The 14,754-nt window shown below is 39.9% G+C and overlaps 2 protein-coding genes across 2 annotated transcripts; both read left to right on the forward strand.

Annotated features, from left to right (window-relative positions):
- Nucleotides 1-3,549: 3,549 nt before the first annotated feature.
- On the forward strand, nucleotides 3,550-4,872 carry LOC140728303 (gamma-crystallin S-1-like). Its single transcript, XM_073046843.1, has 2 exons — nucleotides 3,550-3,828; nucleotides 4,521-4,872. The coding sequence occupies exons 1-2, from the start codon at nucleotides 3,565-3,567 to the stop codon at nucleotides 4,794-4,796; spliced, it is 540 nt and encodes a 179-aa protein (XP_072902944.1). The 5' UTR covers nucleotides 3,550-3,564; the 3' UTR covers nucleotides 4,797-4,872.
- A 5,718-nt stretch (nucleotides 4,873-10,590) lies between these two features.
- LOC140728304 (gamma-crystallin S-1) lies at nucleotides 10,591-13,575 on the forward strand. The gene is made up of 3 exons (XM_073046844.1): nucleotides 10,591-10,713; nucleotides 10,798-11,040; nucleotides 13,230-13,575. The coding sequence occupies exons 1-3, from the start codon at nucleotides 10,705-10,707 to the stop codon at nucleotides 13,503-13,505; spliced, it is 528 nt and encodes a 175-aa protein (XP_072902945.1). The 5' UTR covers nucleotides 10,591-10,704; the 3' UTR covers nucleotides 13,506-13,575.
- The last annotated feature ends 1,179 nt before the right edge of the window (nucleotides 13,576-14,754 follow it).

A 14,754-nucleotide genomic window follows, 5' to 3' on the forward strand; every position in this document is an offset into this window, starting at 1 on the left:
GACCATTCACTATTCTTAGTGCTATCAGTGTGATAGAAGCTGCCGTCAAGTCTTGTACATGGTTTCAGGCTTCTGCCTGATGGAAGTGAGGAGAAGACAGACTTTCCCGGGTGACTGGGGTATTTGATAATGTTGGCGTGAAGTCCTTCCAGAAATTCTATGGAAACAAGAGGCAAATGAATAGCGGAAATTAGCTTAATTTAAAGTAAACTATTTGAGCAATTAATGGATCTGAAAGTCAATAAATCTCCGGGCCTGATAATGTGCATCTCACAGCATCAAAAAAATATGGTATGTAAATATCCAATGCATTAGCCATCATCTTCCAAAATTCTAGAGATCATGGAACAGTTCCCACAGATTTGAAACTGGGAAATGTAACCTCAATATTTATAAGAGGAAGAGTTAAAATAAAAAACTGAAGACCAATTTTTTTTTTCATACTGTAGTAGTAGGGGAAATACTAGGGTCTATTATAAAGGACATTGAAAAGAACAACTGGGAAACACCCAGGAATAATAGAGAGACATCATTTAGAACAGAGACGAGAAGGAACTCCTTTATCCAGAGGGTGGTGCATCTGTGGAAATCATTGCTACAGACGGCTGTGGAGGCCAAATCATTGAGTATATTTAAAGTGGAGGTTGATAGGTTCTTGGATAATCAGAATGTCAAAAGTCAGAGGGAGAAGGCAGGCAAATGGGGTTGAGAGGGACAATAAATTAGCCATGATGGAATGATGGAATGGTGGAGCGGACTTAATGGGCTGATTGCCTGAATTCTGCTCCAGTATCTTATGGTCTAAACATTAATGTGATTAGGCAAAGTCAACATGGATTTATACAAGAGACGTATGATTAGTGAACCTACTGGTGTTTGTTGAAGCTATGGCTGGCAGAATGGCATTGGATTCTAATGTTCTAATCTGAGGTTCTTTCAGAAGTCAGGAAAGAGGCACAAAACCCGTTGCTTTATGATCATTTTATTAAGCATTGATAGAACAAAGAATATTTGAAGTGAACAGTGATAGAGGTCTATTAATTGAAGGGAGGGACAAAAGGACTAAGAGACTAAGATGGCGCTGCTTTGTGCTCAGCTATTTTGTACCCATAGATAAGAACAATTCCATTCAAACTCATAAATAAGAGTCAACCAATGAGAAAGCCTTTATTCAAATAATACAGCACTAAGAGAAGCTTCCAGAATCATACCAGTGAAACCACTAGGGGTGCACACTGAACAACTCCATAAGAAGCATAATAAATTATCACAGGTATATAAAATACATATAGGCAATTCATTGTTAAACTGCAAAGAATATAACAATTTACTTATTTATCTGTTTGTTGATTGAAATACCATGCAGAATAGGCCCTTCTGGCCTTTCAAGCTGCGCTGCCCAGCAACCCCCAATTTAATCCTATCCTAACAACAGGACCGGTTAACCTATCAACTGGTACACCTTTGGACTGTGGTAGGAAACCCGAGTAGCCAGAACTGAATTAAGATGAAGGAGCATTGGAGATTTTGTGTCAAAGTATAACCACCTTATAAAGTTTCAATGATCAAAGAAATTTCCTGGTCTTCATTAGCCAGTGTGTGTGACATGCTAGACTTCAGTTCACCCTCTGACAGTCAGACATTTGGTGCCTTTAATGATCTTAACAGCAGTGAAGCACAGAGTCTGAGACACACCAAGATCATTCAGGATATAGTTCTGTTTCCCTTGATGTAGTGTCTTCAGACGCAAGCATTTGAAGCCCTGTCTTCTATTCCCACAAAGGGAACTTTTTATTTCTGTAGCTTTGCTTGATTTATTAGTTTAACTACTTCCCTTTCTGAGCAAATATTTTATTGATTTCAATTTGAAGAAACATTTAAGGAACATATATGAGAATTTGGCAACTAAATCAATTGATGGTTAGACATGCATTAAATTGAATTAATAGGGGAGGCATTTTAATTCAGATACAGCTCTTTTGATTGTTAGCATTTTACTCCTGGGAGTGTATTTGACTTGCTAAAAATTTAGAGAAATAAAGCATTATTTAAATGTTCACAAAAAATGTTAGGCATTTCCAAATGTAAAGCCAAAGGTTTCATATTCTCTTAAGACAGAGAAACTTCTTTATCGCACTTTTCTCTCTTCTAACCTGAACTGTGGATGGAACTGGTGAATCCCAGTGTAACCCTGGTTTGCTGGTTAGCTGTTCAGCTTGGATAATTTCACAGGGTGAACATAAGTTAATTGCTGCTGCTGGAATGTCAGTGGGATTCCTAAATCTGTCCATGGCCTCATAGAGCAGACAGATGCAATATTCGCGAGAGAGGTCACCGAGGTTGGAGGGAAAATAGTTTCAATGTTCCTTAAAGAAAACATGTTTGAACAGTTCTTCAGCTAAGCTTGAAGGTGCTCTACATTCTCAACAACTCCAGTGGAAATAACCAGATAACTGTCCTATGGTAGCGTAGCGATTAGTGTGACGCTATAAACATTTTGCCGTGTCGGAGTTCAGTGTTTCCTCCAGGTGCAATGGTTTCCTTCCACAGTTCAAGGATGTACTGGTTATCCTGTGACTAGGCTAGGGTTAAATTCGTGGGTTGCTGGGCGGTCTGGTTCATTGTACTGGAAGGGCCTATTCTGCACTGTATTTATTAATAAAAAAAAGTAAAAGTAGCAAAAGTATTACTTCAGCACAAAGGATTGTTTTACATGAGATGCTCAATGGCTCAGATGGTAGAGTCACTCCCTCATGGTTCCAGAGATCTGGGTTCAGTTCTGACACACTGAGTGCTGTCTGTGTGGAGTTAGAGTGCCTAAACTCTGAAAGGTGGTGTGGTTGGCATCCCTTAACAGTTGCATTAAATTAAACCTTCTTGTCATGGAGTTTGCTCGCACTTACATCATGTAAATCCCAGTCCTGAAGAAAGGTCTCAGCCCGAAATGTTTTCTGTTTGTTCATTTCCATGGATGCTACCTGACCTGCTGAGCCCCTCCAGTATTTGGTGTGTTTTGCTGATGTAAATTCCAATCCTGCTCTAAACATTTAGGAAGAAGATAGTCAATATTTAAATAAAAAGATAATAAATTCAAATTAAATGTTATGTTATTTCCATTATGCTCACCATGCAGTAAATACAAAGTTTTGTGTGTCTTTCCTACTCCCAGTTCTAAGAAGCTTCACCAACTCTTTTTCCTCGAGACTGCTTTGAAATGGGATAAATAAAATGGAAAGTAAAACAAAGGTTATGTGAAAATATTTGATGACTGTTCTTTAAAATATGTGCACTGGTGTTAGTTTTAACACATAAGCGATAGCTTTTTTTTTGTTCTCCTTTCTGCCAGTCCTCAGTCCTGAGTTATCAGCAGAATAAACCATTCTTTACATCGACCTTTCAGTCCAGCATATAAATACCGGGCTGCACCAAGCAGGGTCACAATCAGTCAGTGGTTGCCTGACTAAACTCAAAATGGGAAAGGTAAGGCCTGTAATTTCCATTCATGCTCCATATTTTAATTGTTTTACATCATAAAGATACGCTAATGTGATAAATTATTGAACTATGCTTCTCTTCTCACCACAGATCATCTTCTACGAGGACAGGAACTTCCAGGGTCGGCACTATGAGTGCAGCTCCGACTGTGCCGACCTCTCCCCTTACTTCAGCCGCTGTAACTCCATCCGTGTTGACAGTGACTGGTGGGTGTTGTACGAGAGACCCAACTACATGGGATACCAGTATGTCCTGAGAAGGGGAGAGTATCCTGACTACCAGCGCTGGATGGGATTCAATGACACAATCAGGTCATGTCGCAGTTACCCATATGTAAGTTTCAGGTTTGTGAACGCTCAGAATGTTGCACTTTTTGCACATGAGATCTAATTTTCACTGTATTTCCCTCACCCTTCTTTGCAAAATGACTGAACTCCATGCTTTATTAGACTTGGCATCCCACTGATTGCATCTATTATGTCAGGGGAGTGTTAATGCCAATGATTATGCGAGATACAGGACAATAGAGCAGATTGAATTTCAGATGTCTCAGGTAGCCGACATCATTAGCTTATTCTTTTCCTGCAACATGTTAGATGGAAACAAAATGGCTCAACAGTAGCTTGGTTCATTGGACAAGCTCTAGTTCAAGTGCCTCTGTCCTGACAGGGCCAGGGAAAATGGAACAACATAAACCATGGTAGCAACTCCACTGGACCTTTGTGGCTGTTGAGTTAGAAGAGCCAGGTTTAGGGTGAAAATATGGAAGTAACCTACACAATGTCAGAACTGATCTGTAGAATTATTGATTCATTATCTAGAATATATTAGTTTCAAACCATCAATAAATTCCACTTCATACATTCAATACACTTGATCAGTGAGCCCAATTAGGGATTCCCGGAAACAAATCTCCCTGACCCTGAAGTATTCTGCTATAGCCTGGGAATTCCATCCAAGTCATCTGTTTTCTACCATTGTCAAAGTTATGCTTTCATCAGTAAAGTTATAAATTTCTATTCCAGTACCGAGGTGGAAACTACAGGACGAGGATTTACGAGAGGCCTGACTTTGGAGGGCAGATGATGGAATTCATGGACGACTGTCCTTCTGTCTACGATCGTTTCCGTTACCGTGACATCCACTCCTGTCAGGTGATGGATGGTTACTGGATCTTCTATGAGCATCCCAACTACAGAGGCCGACAGTACTTCCTGAGACCCGGGGAATACAGGAGATACAGTGACTGGGGTGGCTACAACTCAATGATCGGGTCCTTCAGGCGCATGAGGGACTTCTAAACAGTTACTGTAAAACATAATGTTGTGAACAGTATGCTTTGGTGGATACAAATAAAGTCCTTTATTGAGTTATCAATTCAGTGTACTGACTTTTCTTGAAAATATATACAGTCTTTTCTAATGTATAAGTTTCATATAGAATGCAACTTACATTCACAGGTAATATGGAAAAGGCACTCTTAGAAACTGCTGTTAAAAAGAAAACAGAGAGAAAATTTAATCTGCTACATTTCTAAACCTGTTTACAATTATGCACCAGCAGATAAGATGCACTGGAGTAGAAATCCATCCCTGATTATATCCTTGGCAATGGCAGCGTTGACACACTATTCTCCATTTCCAAAGCAAAATTCTAATAAATTCCACAGAACTAAACTTTGAAAGTAAAGATCAGAACAGATTTGCTGCTGTGTCCTACACAGGTGTGGACGGATAATCTCCAACTCACTACATCATTGTTCTATAGTCAGAGATTCATATTCCAGGATTCAATGTCAGCACAGAAATCCTTCAATTGGTCCCATCAGCTTTACAGCACCAGGTGCTCCTAGTCTTATTGTGAACTTTCAACAGAGGTTGAGTCAATTTATGGGGATAAAACATGTCGTGAGCAGCATGCGGCTGATGTCTGGAAACAATCTGTCAAGCTAAGGTGAATTGTGTACAGAATTGCCAGGGTCATTATCCCAATGAGTACCATTTCACCTGGAAGTGATCACTATAGTCATCTGACCCAGGTACAGATGCAAATTTCTCAGCAAATTGTGTATGAGGAATGTCCAGTGATGTATTGAATTTCCCAGCTGAAATACGAAACTCTCCAGCACTTTAAACTTGTTCTGAATCTGTAACAGAATTTATACTGCAATTCCCCCGACCTCTTCAGCTTGTCTGAAAAACAAAATTCCAACACTTTGGTGTTCAACTCACTGCAGAAATATAGAGATACAGTAAATAGTCAAACTGAATAAACTAAATGACAGATCCACTGCCCGAGTTCTCACTCTAGGTTAACAGCTGATGGAAAAGAGCTGTAAGCTGAGACATGTCTGAATACCTTGGATCCTCAAATGCAATGGTTCACTCTGTGGTTGCACATCCCCTGTGAAGAGCTGGAAACAAAGCAGCACCTGGCTGACATTGAAAATCACTCGGGAGTGAATGAGGATTTTGTGCTGCACAGCAAGTTGTGATCATCGAGAATGCACTGTTTGAACCTGAGGCTTGAAGTGGATTACTGATTAGTTTCAAAAGAGAATCATATATCTACATGAAAAGGAAATAATACTGCATTCTTGGGGCAAGATATGATTGAAGGCTTCAGTGATGTGGAGATGAAATAAGAGTAGAGGTTGGCAAAGTCGACTGGCAGCTGTGTAATAAACCTTCCATCACAGCATAGGAAACCCTACAATAAAGTGTAAATTAGGTTCAACTTTGTAGCTTTGGAAATGTTTTGCTCTGAACATCACATTCCCATCAGCACCAGCCCAACTAATTTTCACAGATTTCAATAGGTTTTAAAGTTTTATCAAAACACATTCAGATTTTCATCCACCAATATCTAGAAATAAACAATACTCTCAAGTGTTACTTGAGAGTCTACAATACTTTGTTCTCTTTTGTTGTTTGGCTGAAATTCATTGCTTCTCTTCTGACAACATTGTTGATCACTTCCAAAGCTATCCCCTGCTTTACAAATTGGTGCATTGAAGAATGTGCTCAGAGCTATGACCGAAAAAAATGTTATGTTTCATTTATTTCTATTATTAGGATGGATGTTGTGTCTGTGGAGGGTGGCACCTCAGGTGAAGGGGCTTTTTGTGTCCATTCTGAGGCAGTTCTTTCACCTTTAGTCTCCATTTGGCACTCAACTCTCCCTTGTGGCTCCAAGTAGCTGTCTGCGTGTGGCACAGGCCACACATCTGTACACTGTTTCAACAGGCAGACTATACCAGGTGAGGGTGGCCGGTGGGCCTCATACCCGGTGAGATTAGAGTCACACCTGTCCTAGCATACACAGTCAGCTCCGACAGACTGACAAATGAAACTAATGGCCTGGAAGGTGGTTCTGCAACACTTTGTGGAGAGCAAAAAGCATGATGAGGCACAGGAGAGGTCATGGTCATCCACTGTAACCAAGGAAGACCCCAGTTGTGATGACGACTCCTACCACTGCACCCGGACTTCTGAGGTCGAGAGAGTGGAAGAGCTCCAGTGCAAAAGCTTTTCCACTTTAAAAACTCTCCCATACAGGTGACTTCATGCAGTAGTAGAACTACACAAAGCCATCTGTCACCGACGGATAAGAAAGACAGACAAAGAATCAATCACTAGCAATCCATATAATCATTTGAAATATGTCTGTGGAGCAGGTGAAGTCCTCAGGTCCGCAAGTGAAGCAGTTATTCAGCCTGCTGATCACATATAATGGTCTTGGTTATCTTCATGACTTAAATTTTGATTGATTAATAAACTAAGTGCAATTGTTCCTTTTGCAACGGCATTTTCCAAAGCCCAGTCATCTTCAGCTGCTGCCTCAGTGAACTTCCCTGCATTTTAAAGCCAGAAGTGGGGATGATTTCAGATGTTTGCGCAATTTTCAATTCTACGAGCTTTTCCTCAGCAAACTCCAAGCCTGTATGCAATAAGATCAGGATAATATTCAGGTCAGACAAGAGAGAATCTAGCATCTGCCCCCAACATTCAGTGGCATTATTGTTGTTAGGGTCCCTCCATTGACACTTTGAAGAGTAGCACAGGGCACATGTCGTCATTGTCTGCAAATTCAACTGGCTTGACCACAGATGTACATGCATTAGAGAGAGGGTTAGGTCAGAGTTTGGGTGTCCTCTGCTGACTGACTCACTTCCTGACAGTCCACACTTCCCTAATATTTGGCACATTTCCAAGGTCCATCATGATACTCTCCACTTGACTGGATAAGTGCAGCTCCAACAACTTTGAGACTATCAAAGTAGCCTTCTTGATTGGCACCTTATCAATTATCCAAAATATCCATTGATACATAGTGGTTACAGTGTGTATCATCTATAAAAAATTCACTACAGGTACTTGCCCAGACTGCTCTGATAATATTTCCCAAAGGACAGGGGAATGAATATTACCATCTGTAGCTTCCCCTCCACATCACTTAGCTCACTGATTCGCCACTGGGTTTAAATCCTGAAACTCCCTGTCAACATCTCTATGGGAGAACTTCATTAAAACGATTGCAGGGGCTTAGAAAAGCTGTTCATATCCATTTTCTCAAGGGTAGTTACAGATGGGTATTAAGTGCTGGCCTTAAATAATAGTTAATTATGTTAAAAACAGTAACAAAGTAAACACTGTTCTTTTCATGCATGAAAATAAATTTAATAGTAGGAACTGTTCCCTGTATTTTTATGTTGTTGATCAGTTCAGTAAAAGGTAAACTTGAGTAAGATGTGTGTCTACTTTCTACACTCATTCATGATTAAAAATTAAAGAAACACTTACTCTAAAAGCTAAAATTTAGAATGAATTAATGTGACATTCACTTCTGTGGTGAGGATTGCTGTGTACAGAATGACTGTTTGCTCAACGACAAAGCCTCAGTGACTGCGTTGCACAAATAATCCTTTCAGTGTTTTCCAATAATCTTACGAAGCATCTTGAGGTGTGATAAAAATGCTCTAACTATACACAAAATTTGTACATCAGTTGGTTGCAAAAACAAATTTATTGTGTGAAAGCAACAGAATAAAATTTGGTCAATAGGATGAAACTGGATTCAGTTAGAAGAAATATATGCTCGAATTTTTTGAACACCCTCAGAAACATAACTTTTCACTGTACTGATGAGTCCATAGTAGACTTTGATCACTTATCTTTGAGCTTTACAGATGTTAATTTGGATCCTCAGGTAAGATGCTATCTGAAAATAAAATTATTTTATTCCCAAGAAATTCAGAGCACATGAAGGAATCAAAAAAGGTGCTTTAATCTGTAGGTTGGCAGAGTGGACAATATTGTTCAGAGGGAAAGAAATCATTTCTGAAAAGAAATCCATTTATTTCAGACAAGGAATTCACTTCATTTCAAAATATATTAAAATTAACTTTATCAAAGCAATCCTTGCCTTAGATCCTGAGTGCTCTTAAAGCAAAAAACGTCCTCTACCATCATTTGAGTTATGAACTTAAGCCATTACTTATTATGCAAATATTGAATTGATGATTCAGTATTTTTATATTTTAGAGTAATTTGTATGATTAAAGTGTATTTTAACTTAAAAAGTCAGAGTCCCCAATCGTGCTGTGGCAGCAGATCCTACAGAGATCCAGTTGGAGAGTTCACATCAAAGCAAAGAGTCCATTGTACCACTGTTTAGCCCTGTAATTCTGATGGGCAATGGGCTTTTAGATACAATTGCAGTCAGATATAATCATCATGCAAGCCAGAAAAAAATGAATATTTTTACTGTTAATATTCTGTGCAGTATAAAAGAATATATGATGTGGCTTCAATGCTCTGAAGTTGAACTGCTTGTGTTTGTTTTGTTTTCTGTCTAGGTGAGTGTCAGTAACAACTGAACCCAGGTGCAGAGAAATGACAGGGTTACAAGATGGAAACAAGAGTTCATACATAGGAATGTCAATGGAACATCAGTGACTTGACTGAGTGACACCATGAGACAGATCATTCTCAGAACAAGGACCCTGTGATAAGCATTAATCTGGAGTCGCTTTAAATAATCACAGTCCATGTAAAACCCGTGCCAGTCAACATAAACTTGACAAGATGAAACAGAGAGCACAAAGGCTTAATGACTCTAAATAAGACAACAATTAGCAAATGCAGATGCCCTAGAAACTTCAAAGCCTGTCACTCTACGTCTCACCACACAGGCCAGCAGGACTCATAGCAGTTTTCTATCTCAGGATTTGTTTGATAGAGAGTCTAGAGCGGAGGGCAGCTTTTCATGTTCATAGGCATCATTGCCTCATGCTGGTACATTTGCCTGTTGGGGCGCTCGAGAACAGAACCCCTTGGCTGATCCACAGAGAGGGGGTTGCACTGTATGAGCTGCTGCTCGGTTGGTGGAGGCAAAGAGTCCCAAAAACATTTCTCAGAGCAATAAAGCACTTCTGGTGCTCTGAAGAGTATTATTTTCTTTGAGTGACATCACAGCAAGCAATTTATACACACAAAATGCTGCAGGAACTCAGCAGGTCAGGCAGTATCTGTGGAACAGGGCAGTATTCTTCGTAGATGCCGCCTGGCCTGCTGAGTTCCTCCAGCATTTTGTGTGTGTTACTTTGATTTCCAGCATCTGCAGACTTTGTGTTTGTGACAGGACACAGTTTGCCAGGTGTTTATTGGAAGAGACCTTGGTTTCCACTCTGCAACTGTCATTATGCTTCAGAAGTCTTCATTCTGTGTAAAAAAGTTTCAAACTTCAGGAGGTTGTGAATTGCTGCAAGAAGTGTAGAAACTCCACTGGACTTAACAAAAACCTCTACAGGTGGATGTCTTGATGCCTTTTGAGGCATCTATGGTGGTCTCATTAAGCTTTGTGGAGATTTCATGGACTTGTGTTGGCTGATGTGGTTCTACGACATACCTTGAAACAGGGGCTTTATAGAAACTCTAGAATGATCCCTAGCATAGAATGAAAAAGGCTGATTTACTGCATTGTACAATTAAATTGTCTGCTGTAAAACAAAAACAATCACTGGGTCACTGACAAGTCTCGTATTCTCAGGTGCTTTTTCAGCATTCACGGGATGTATGTTGTTTTCTGCTGACCTGAGGTTTGCATCATTTACATTACAAAGGCCTTGCTGGAAAAGCCTTTCTGTCCAGTATATAAATACCCAGTTACAGTTCCATGTAGTCAGTTGGTTATCGACCGTACACCACAATGGGAAAGGCAAGACCACTTTTCATTTTGTGAATTATATTGTAACCATTATTTGTCTCCAGTCTGATTTAAGCAATTTATTTCTTCCCACAGATCATCTTCTATGAGGACAGGAACTTCCAGGGTCGGCACTATGAGTGCAGCTCTGACTGTGCCGACCTCTCCCCTTACTTCAGCCGTTGTAACTCCATCCGTGTTGACAGTGACTGGTGGGTGTTGTACGAGAAACCCAACTACATGGGATACCAGTATGTCCTGAGCAGGGGAGAGTATCCTGACTACCAGCGCTGGATGGGATTCAATGACTGTGTCAAGTCCTGTCGCAGTTACCCTTCTGTAAGTTGCTGTTGGTGACTGAGGTGTTCCAAGCCACTTTACACACTGCTAGAAAATGGCTGACATTTCCAATAATTACACTTGTGCACAAGCTCTTTCTCTGAAACGTTGTGCGATGTGAATGTGTTAGCTGCTGGCATTTGGAGACAAGTTTGGAGAGAGTAGGTATTTGTTAAAGGAGTCAACAGAAATGACGTTGGTATAGGAAATGAGTGAATCTGGTGTGAGGGATGAATGTCCGATTGGTTTTGACAGACGGAGCTGTATCCGTGATTGTGAGGGCATTGGGTAAAGAATCGGAATCAGAATGAGGTTTATTATCAGTGTTGTATGCATCATTGGCTTTTTATGCGGAAACTGTATGAATGTCTTTGTACAAGATGGCGGAGGAACTCAGCCAGTCAGGCAGCATTTGTCAATCCTGATAAACAACCTGAAACTGAAATGTTGACTGCACAGATACTTGTGTTCCTCCTGCATTTTGTGTTGATCCAGATTCCAGAAACTGGCCTGCCTTGTGTCTTCTTTATTAAAATCTAGTTGGGCCACAGAGAGTATTTGGTCAGTTTGTGCTAGTTTTATAGAATGTTATGTATACAGTTACAGCACCTGGATGCTGATGACTCAGACCTCAATGGATCAGAGGGATATGAGTTGAACATTGGGAAATGGGAGATGGACACCTTGCTCAGCATGGAGCAGTTGGTGTGAGGAGTCTCTTTCCGTGCTGTGTTAGTCTATGATTCACTCGATGTACTATAACCCACCAAGAGCAGGGAACATGGAACATTGAATGTGAAAGTGTACTGTACAGACCCTTTGGCCCACAATTACTGCTAGCCTTTTAACCTATTCAAGTGTCAATATAGCCCTTCCCTCTCACAGAGCCCTCCATTTTTCTTTCAATCATGCACCTATCTAGGAGTCACTTGAATGTTCCTATTACATCAGCCTCTACCACCACACCTGGCAGTGTTACACCAACTTACCACTCTCTGTGCAAAAAAAACTCCCACCCTGACACTCTTCTCCAGTTTCTTTAAAATTATATGTCTTAGTGTTAGCCATTTCTGGCTCAGGAAAAAGACTCTGAATGTCCACTCTATCTACTCCTCTTATCATCTTATAGGAGATGATAAGATGAATTGTTCAGAATATAATTTTGACTATTGAGGTTTTCAGTGGGATGAATGGCCTCTTTTCATTAATTTGTATGATGTTTTATTCACAATAAAACCTCCATCTTATTTACTGCTTCTGAGCTGGATTACAAAAACCTGCCTTTTTAACTGCATGATTAGAGAGAACCACAGTGGGGTTAAAGCACGGAGTGAGGTTGTTTGGCCCATTGAATCCATGTTAGCTCAATGTTGAAGCACTCTGTCTTCTCCCATAATTTGCAAATTTTTCCAAGATCATCTGGTTCACGTTTGTCAGGTAATGAGAACCAATAAAATAAGTCAAGGCTACGTTATTATTTCCAACAATCGCACCCTGTGAAGAATTACATTTATGGCTCTGACAGAGAGGAAATGAGGAATGAGGAATCTGAAAACCCTCGGTTCAATTTCTCCTTTTTTTATATTAGCAAGTTAATCTATTTGAAGACAAAGGTCGGCACCTACTGTATGTATATTTATCATGATAATTTAACATAAATTTTACATTAATTTCATCATGTTAGTGGAAATAAATTCTGTAAGCTTTGTTCTTTCTGGTAATACTATCTTCAGAACCCCAATACTCACTTTTCAACAGGCTTTTGTACTTTATAGATATGCAAAAGATGCTTCTAATTCAGAAACATATTTATGACATCATTTCTGTCGTAGAGACTTTCATGTGGTTATAATTGAGGATGCATTAATACCCTTAAAATACCTTTCATGTGAACAACAGCCAAATATATATTTATTTTTTAGAGAATCATGACATAGTGTGGTTCTTCGCTGTCTCCTGCTGAAACAGTGAACTCCATCAATCTTAAATCATGATTGTCTATACTTTAACAGCCCTCAATGTAGAGATAAATTTTTTCCACGTTATTTCATTAGGGGTGGACTTGAAATATAATTAATTATTATCATTACTGAGGCTTAGTACCACTGCATCTATCTGTAATATCTATGTTATATGCATTTTTGACATGATTATATTGTTCTAAGGACACATAAAATCCTCTATTCCAGTACCGAGGAGGCACCTACAGGATGAGGATTTACGAGAGGCCTGACTTTCAGGGGCAGATGATGGAATTCATGGATGATTGTCCCTCTGTCTACGATCGTTTCCGTTACCGTGACATCCACTCCTGTCAGGTGATGGATGGTTACTGGATCTTCTATGAGCAGCCCAACTACAGAGGCCGACAGTACTTCCTGAGACCCGGGGAATACAGGAGATACGGTGACTGGGGCGGCTACAGCTCAACCGTTGGGTCCTTCAGGCGCATGAGGGACTTCTAGTTGGCTCTCAATAACCAGCATATTATTCTGAGAACATATTTCAGAAAATAAAATAACCTTTGCATGACAATTACTGTAATTCATTGATTTTGATGTTGCTATAACATTGTGTAAAACATACAAAATAGCATTAGTACCTGAGTCTTGTGTGGAGGCTTTGACCCATATTGACCTTAACTCAAGATTATTTCTCATCTTTTCTGCTGTCATTGTGGAGATAAATTTTATCCAGAGGCATGCTGAATATGTAATTCATTATTGATCAGGTCATCTTCTCCTATTGAGAGGGTAGTGATAAATTGTCACACCTCTGTGGATTCCTGTTCTTACAGAGAGATACAACATGGAAACAAGCCCCTTGGCCCACTGAGTCAGGGCTGAACATCAATTACCACTTACACTAATCCTTCATTGATCTCATTTTTAAAAATCTGCACATATTCTCATAATTTCCCCCAAATTGTAGTCATCTACACATAAGGGACAACATACAATGTCTAATTACCTACAATACAGCTCACCACTCAGAACTCAAAGGAAACCAGAACACTTAGGATAAAAGCATTGGCTCACAATGAGAAAATGCAAACCCCACATACAGTCACCTTTCACTCTTAACCCATGACCTCTGGTTTTAGAACCACCCAAGCTCAGGGGAAAAGGCCTGCTTGCATTTACTCCATCTATACCTAAGGCATACAGTCCTAAACTATTCAGTCTTTCTTTCTCATTCAGGTCCATCCTCCAGACCCAGCAACGTTCTTGTAAATTTTATCTGCATTCTTTCTACCTTGATTACATCTTTCCTGTGGGTAGATGACCAAAACTGCGCACAATACTCCAAATATGCCTCACCAACATCTCACACAACTCCAACATAACATCCCATCTTCTGCACAGAATACATTGATTTATGAAGGCCAATGTGCCAAAAGCTTTCTTTACGACCCTATCTATCTATGACACCACTTTAAATGACTTATGGACCTGTATTCCCATGTCCCTTTGTTCTACCACTCTCATCAGTCTATCTTTCACTGTGTAAGGTTCTACCCTGGTTAGTCCTAAACCTCGCACTTGTCTGCATTAAATTCCATCTATCATTTTTAGACCATTTTTCCAATTGATACAGATGTCTCTGCAAATTATGATAGTCTTCTTCACTGCCTGCTCCACCCCTCTCTTGGTGTCATCCGCAAATTTGCTGATCCAATAAACTACATTATCATCCAGATCACTGATATAGATG

Source organism: Hemitrygon akajei, chromosome 5, assembly GCF_048418815.1.
Source record: "Hemitrygon akajei chromosome 5, sHemAka1.3, whole genome shotgun sequence".
NCBI lineage: Eukaryota > Metazoa > Chordata > Chondrichthyes > Myliobatiformes > Dasyatidae > Hemitrygon > Hemitrygon akajei.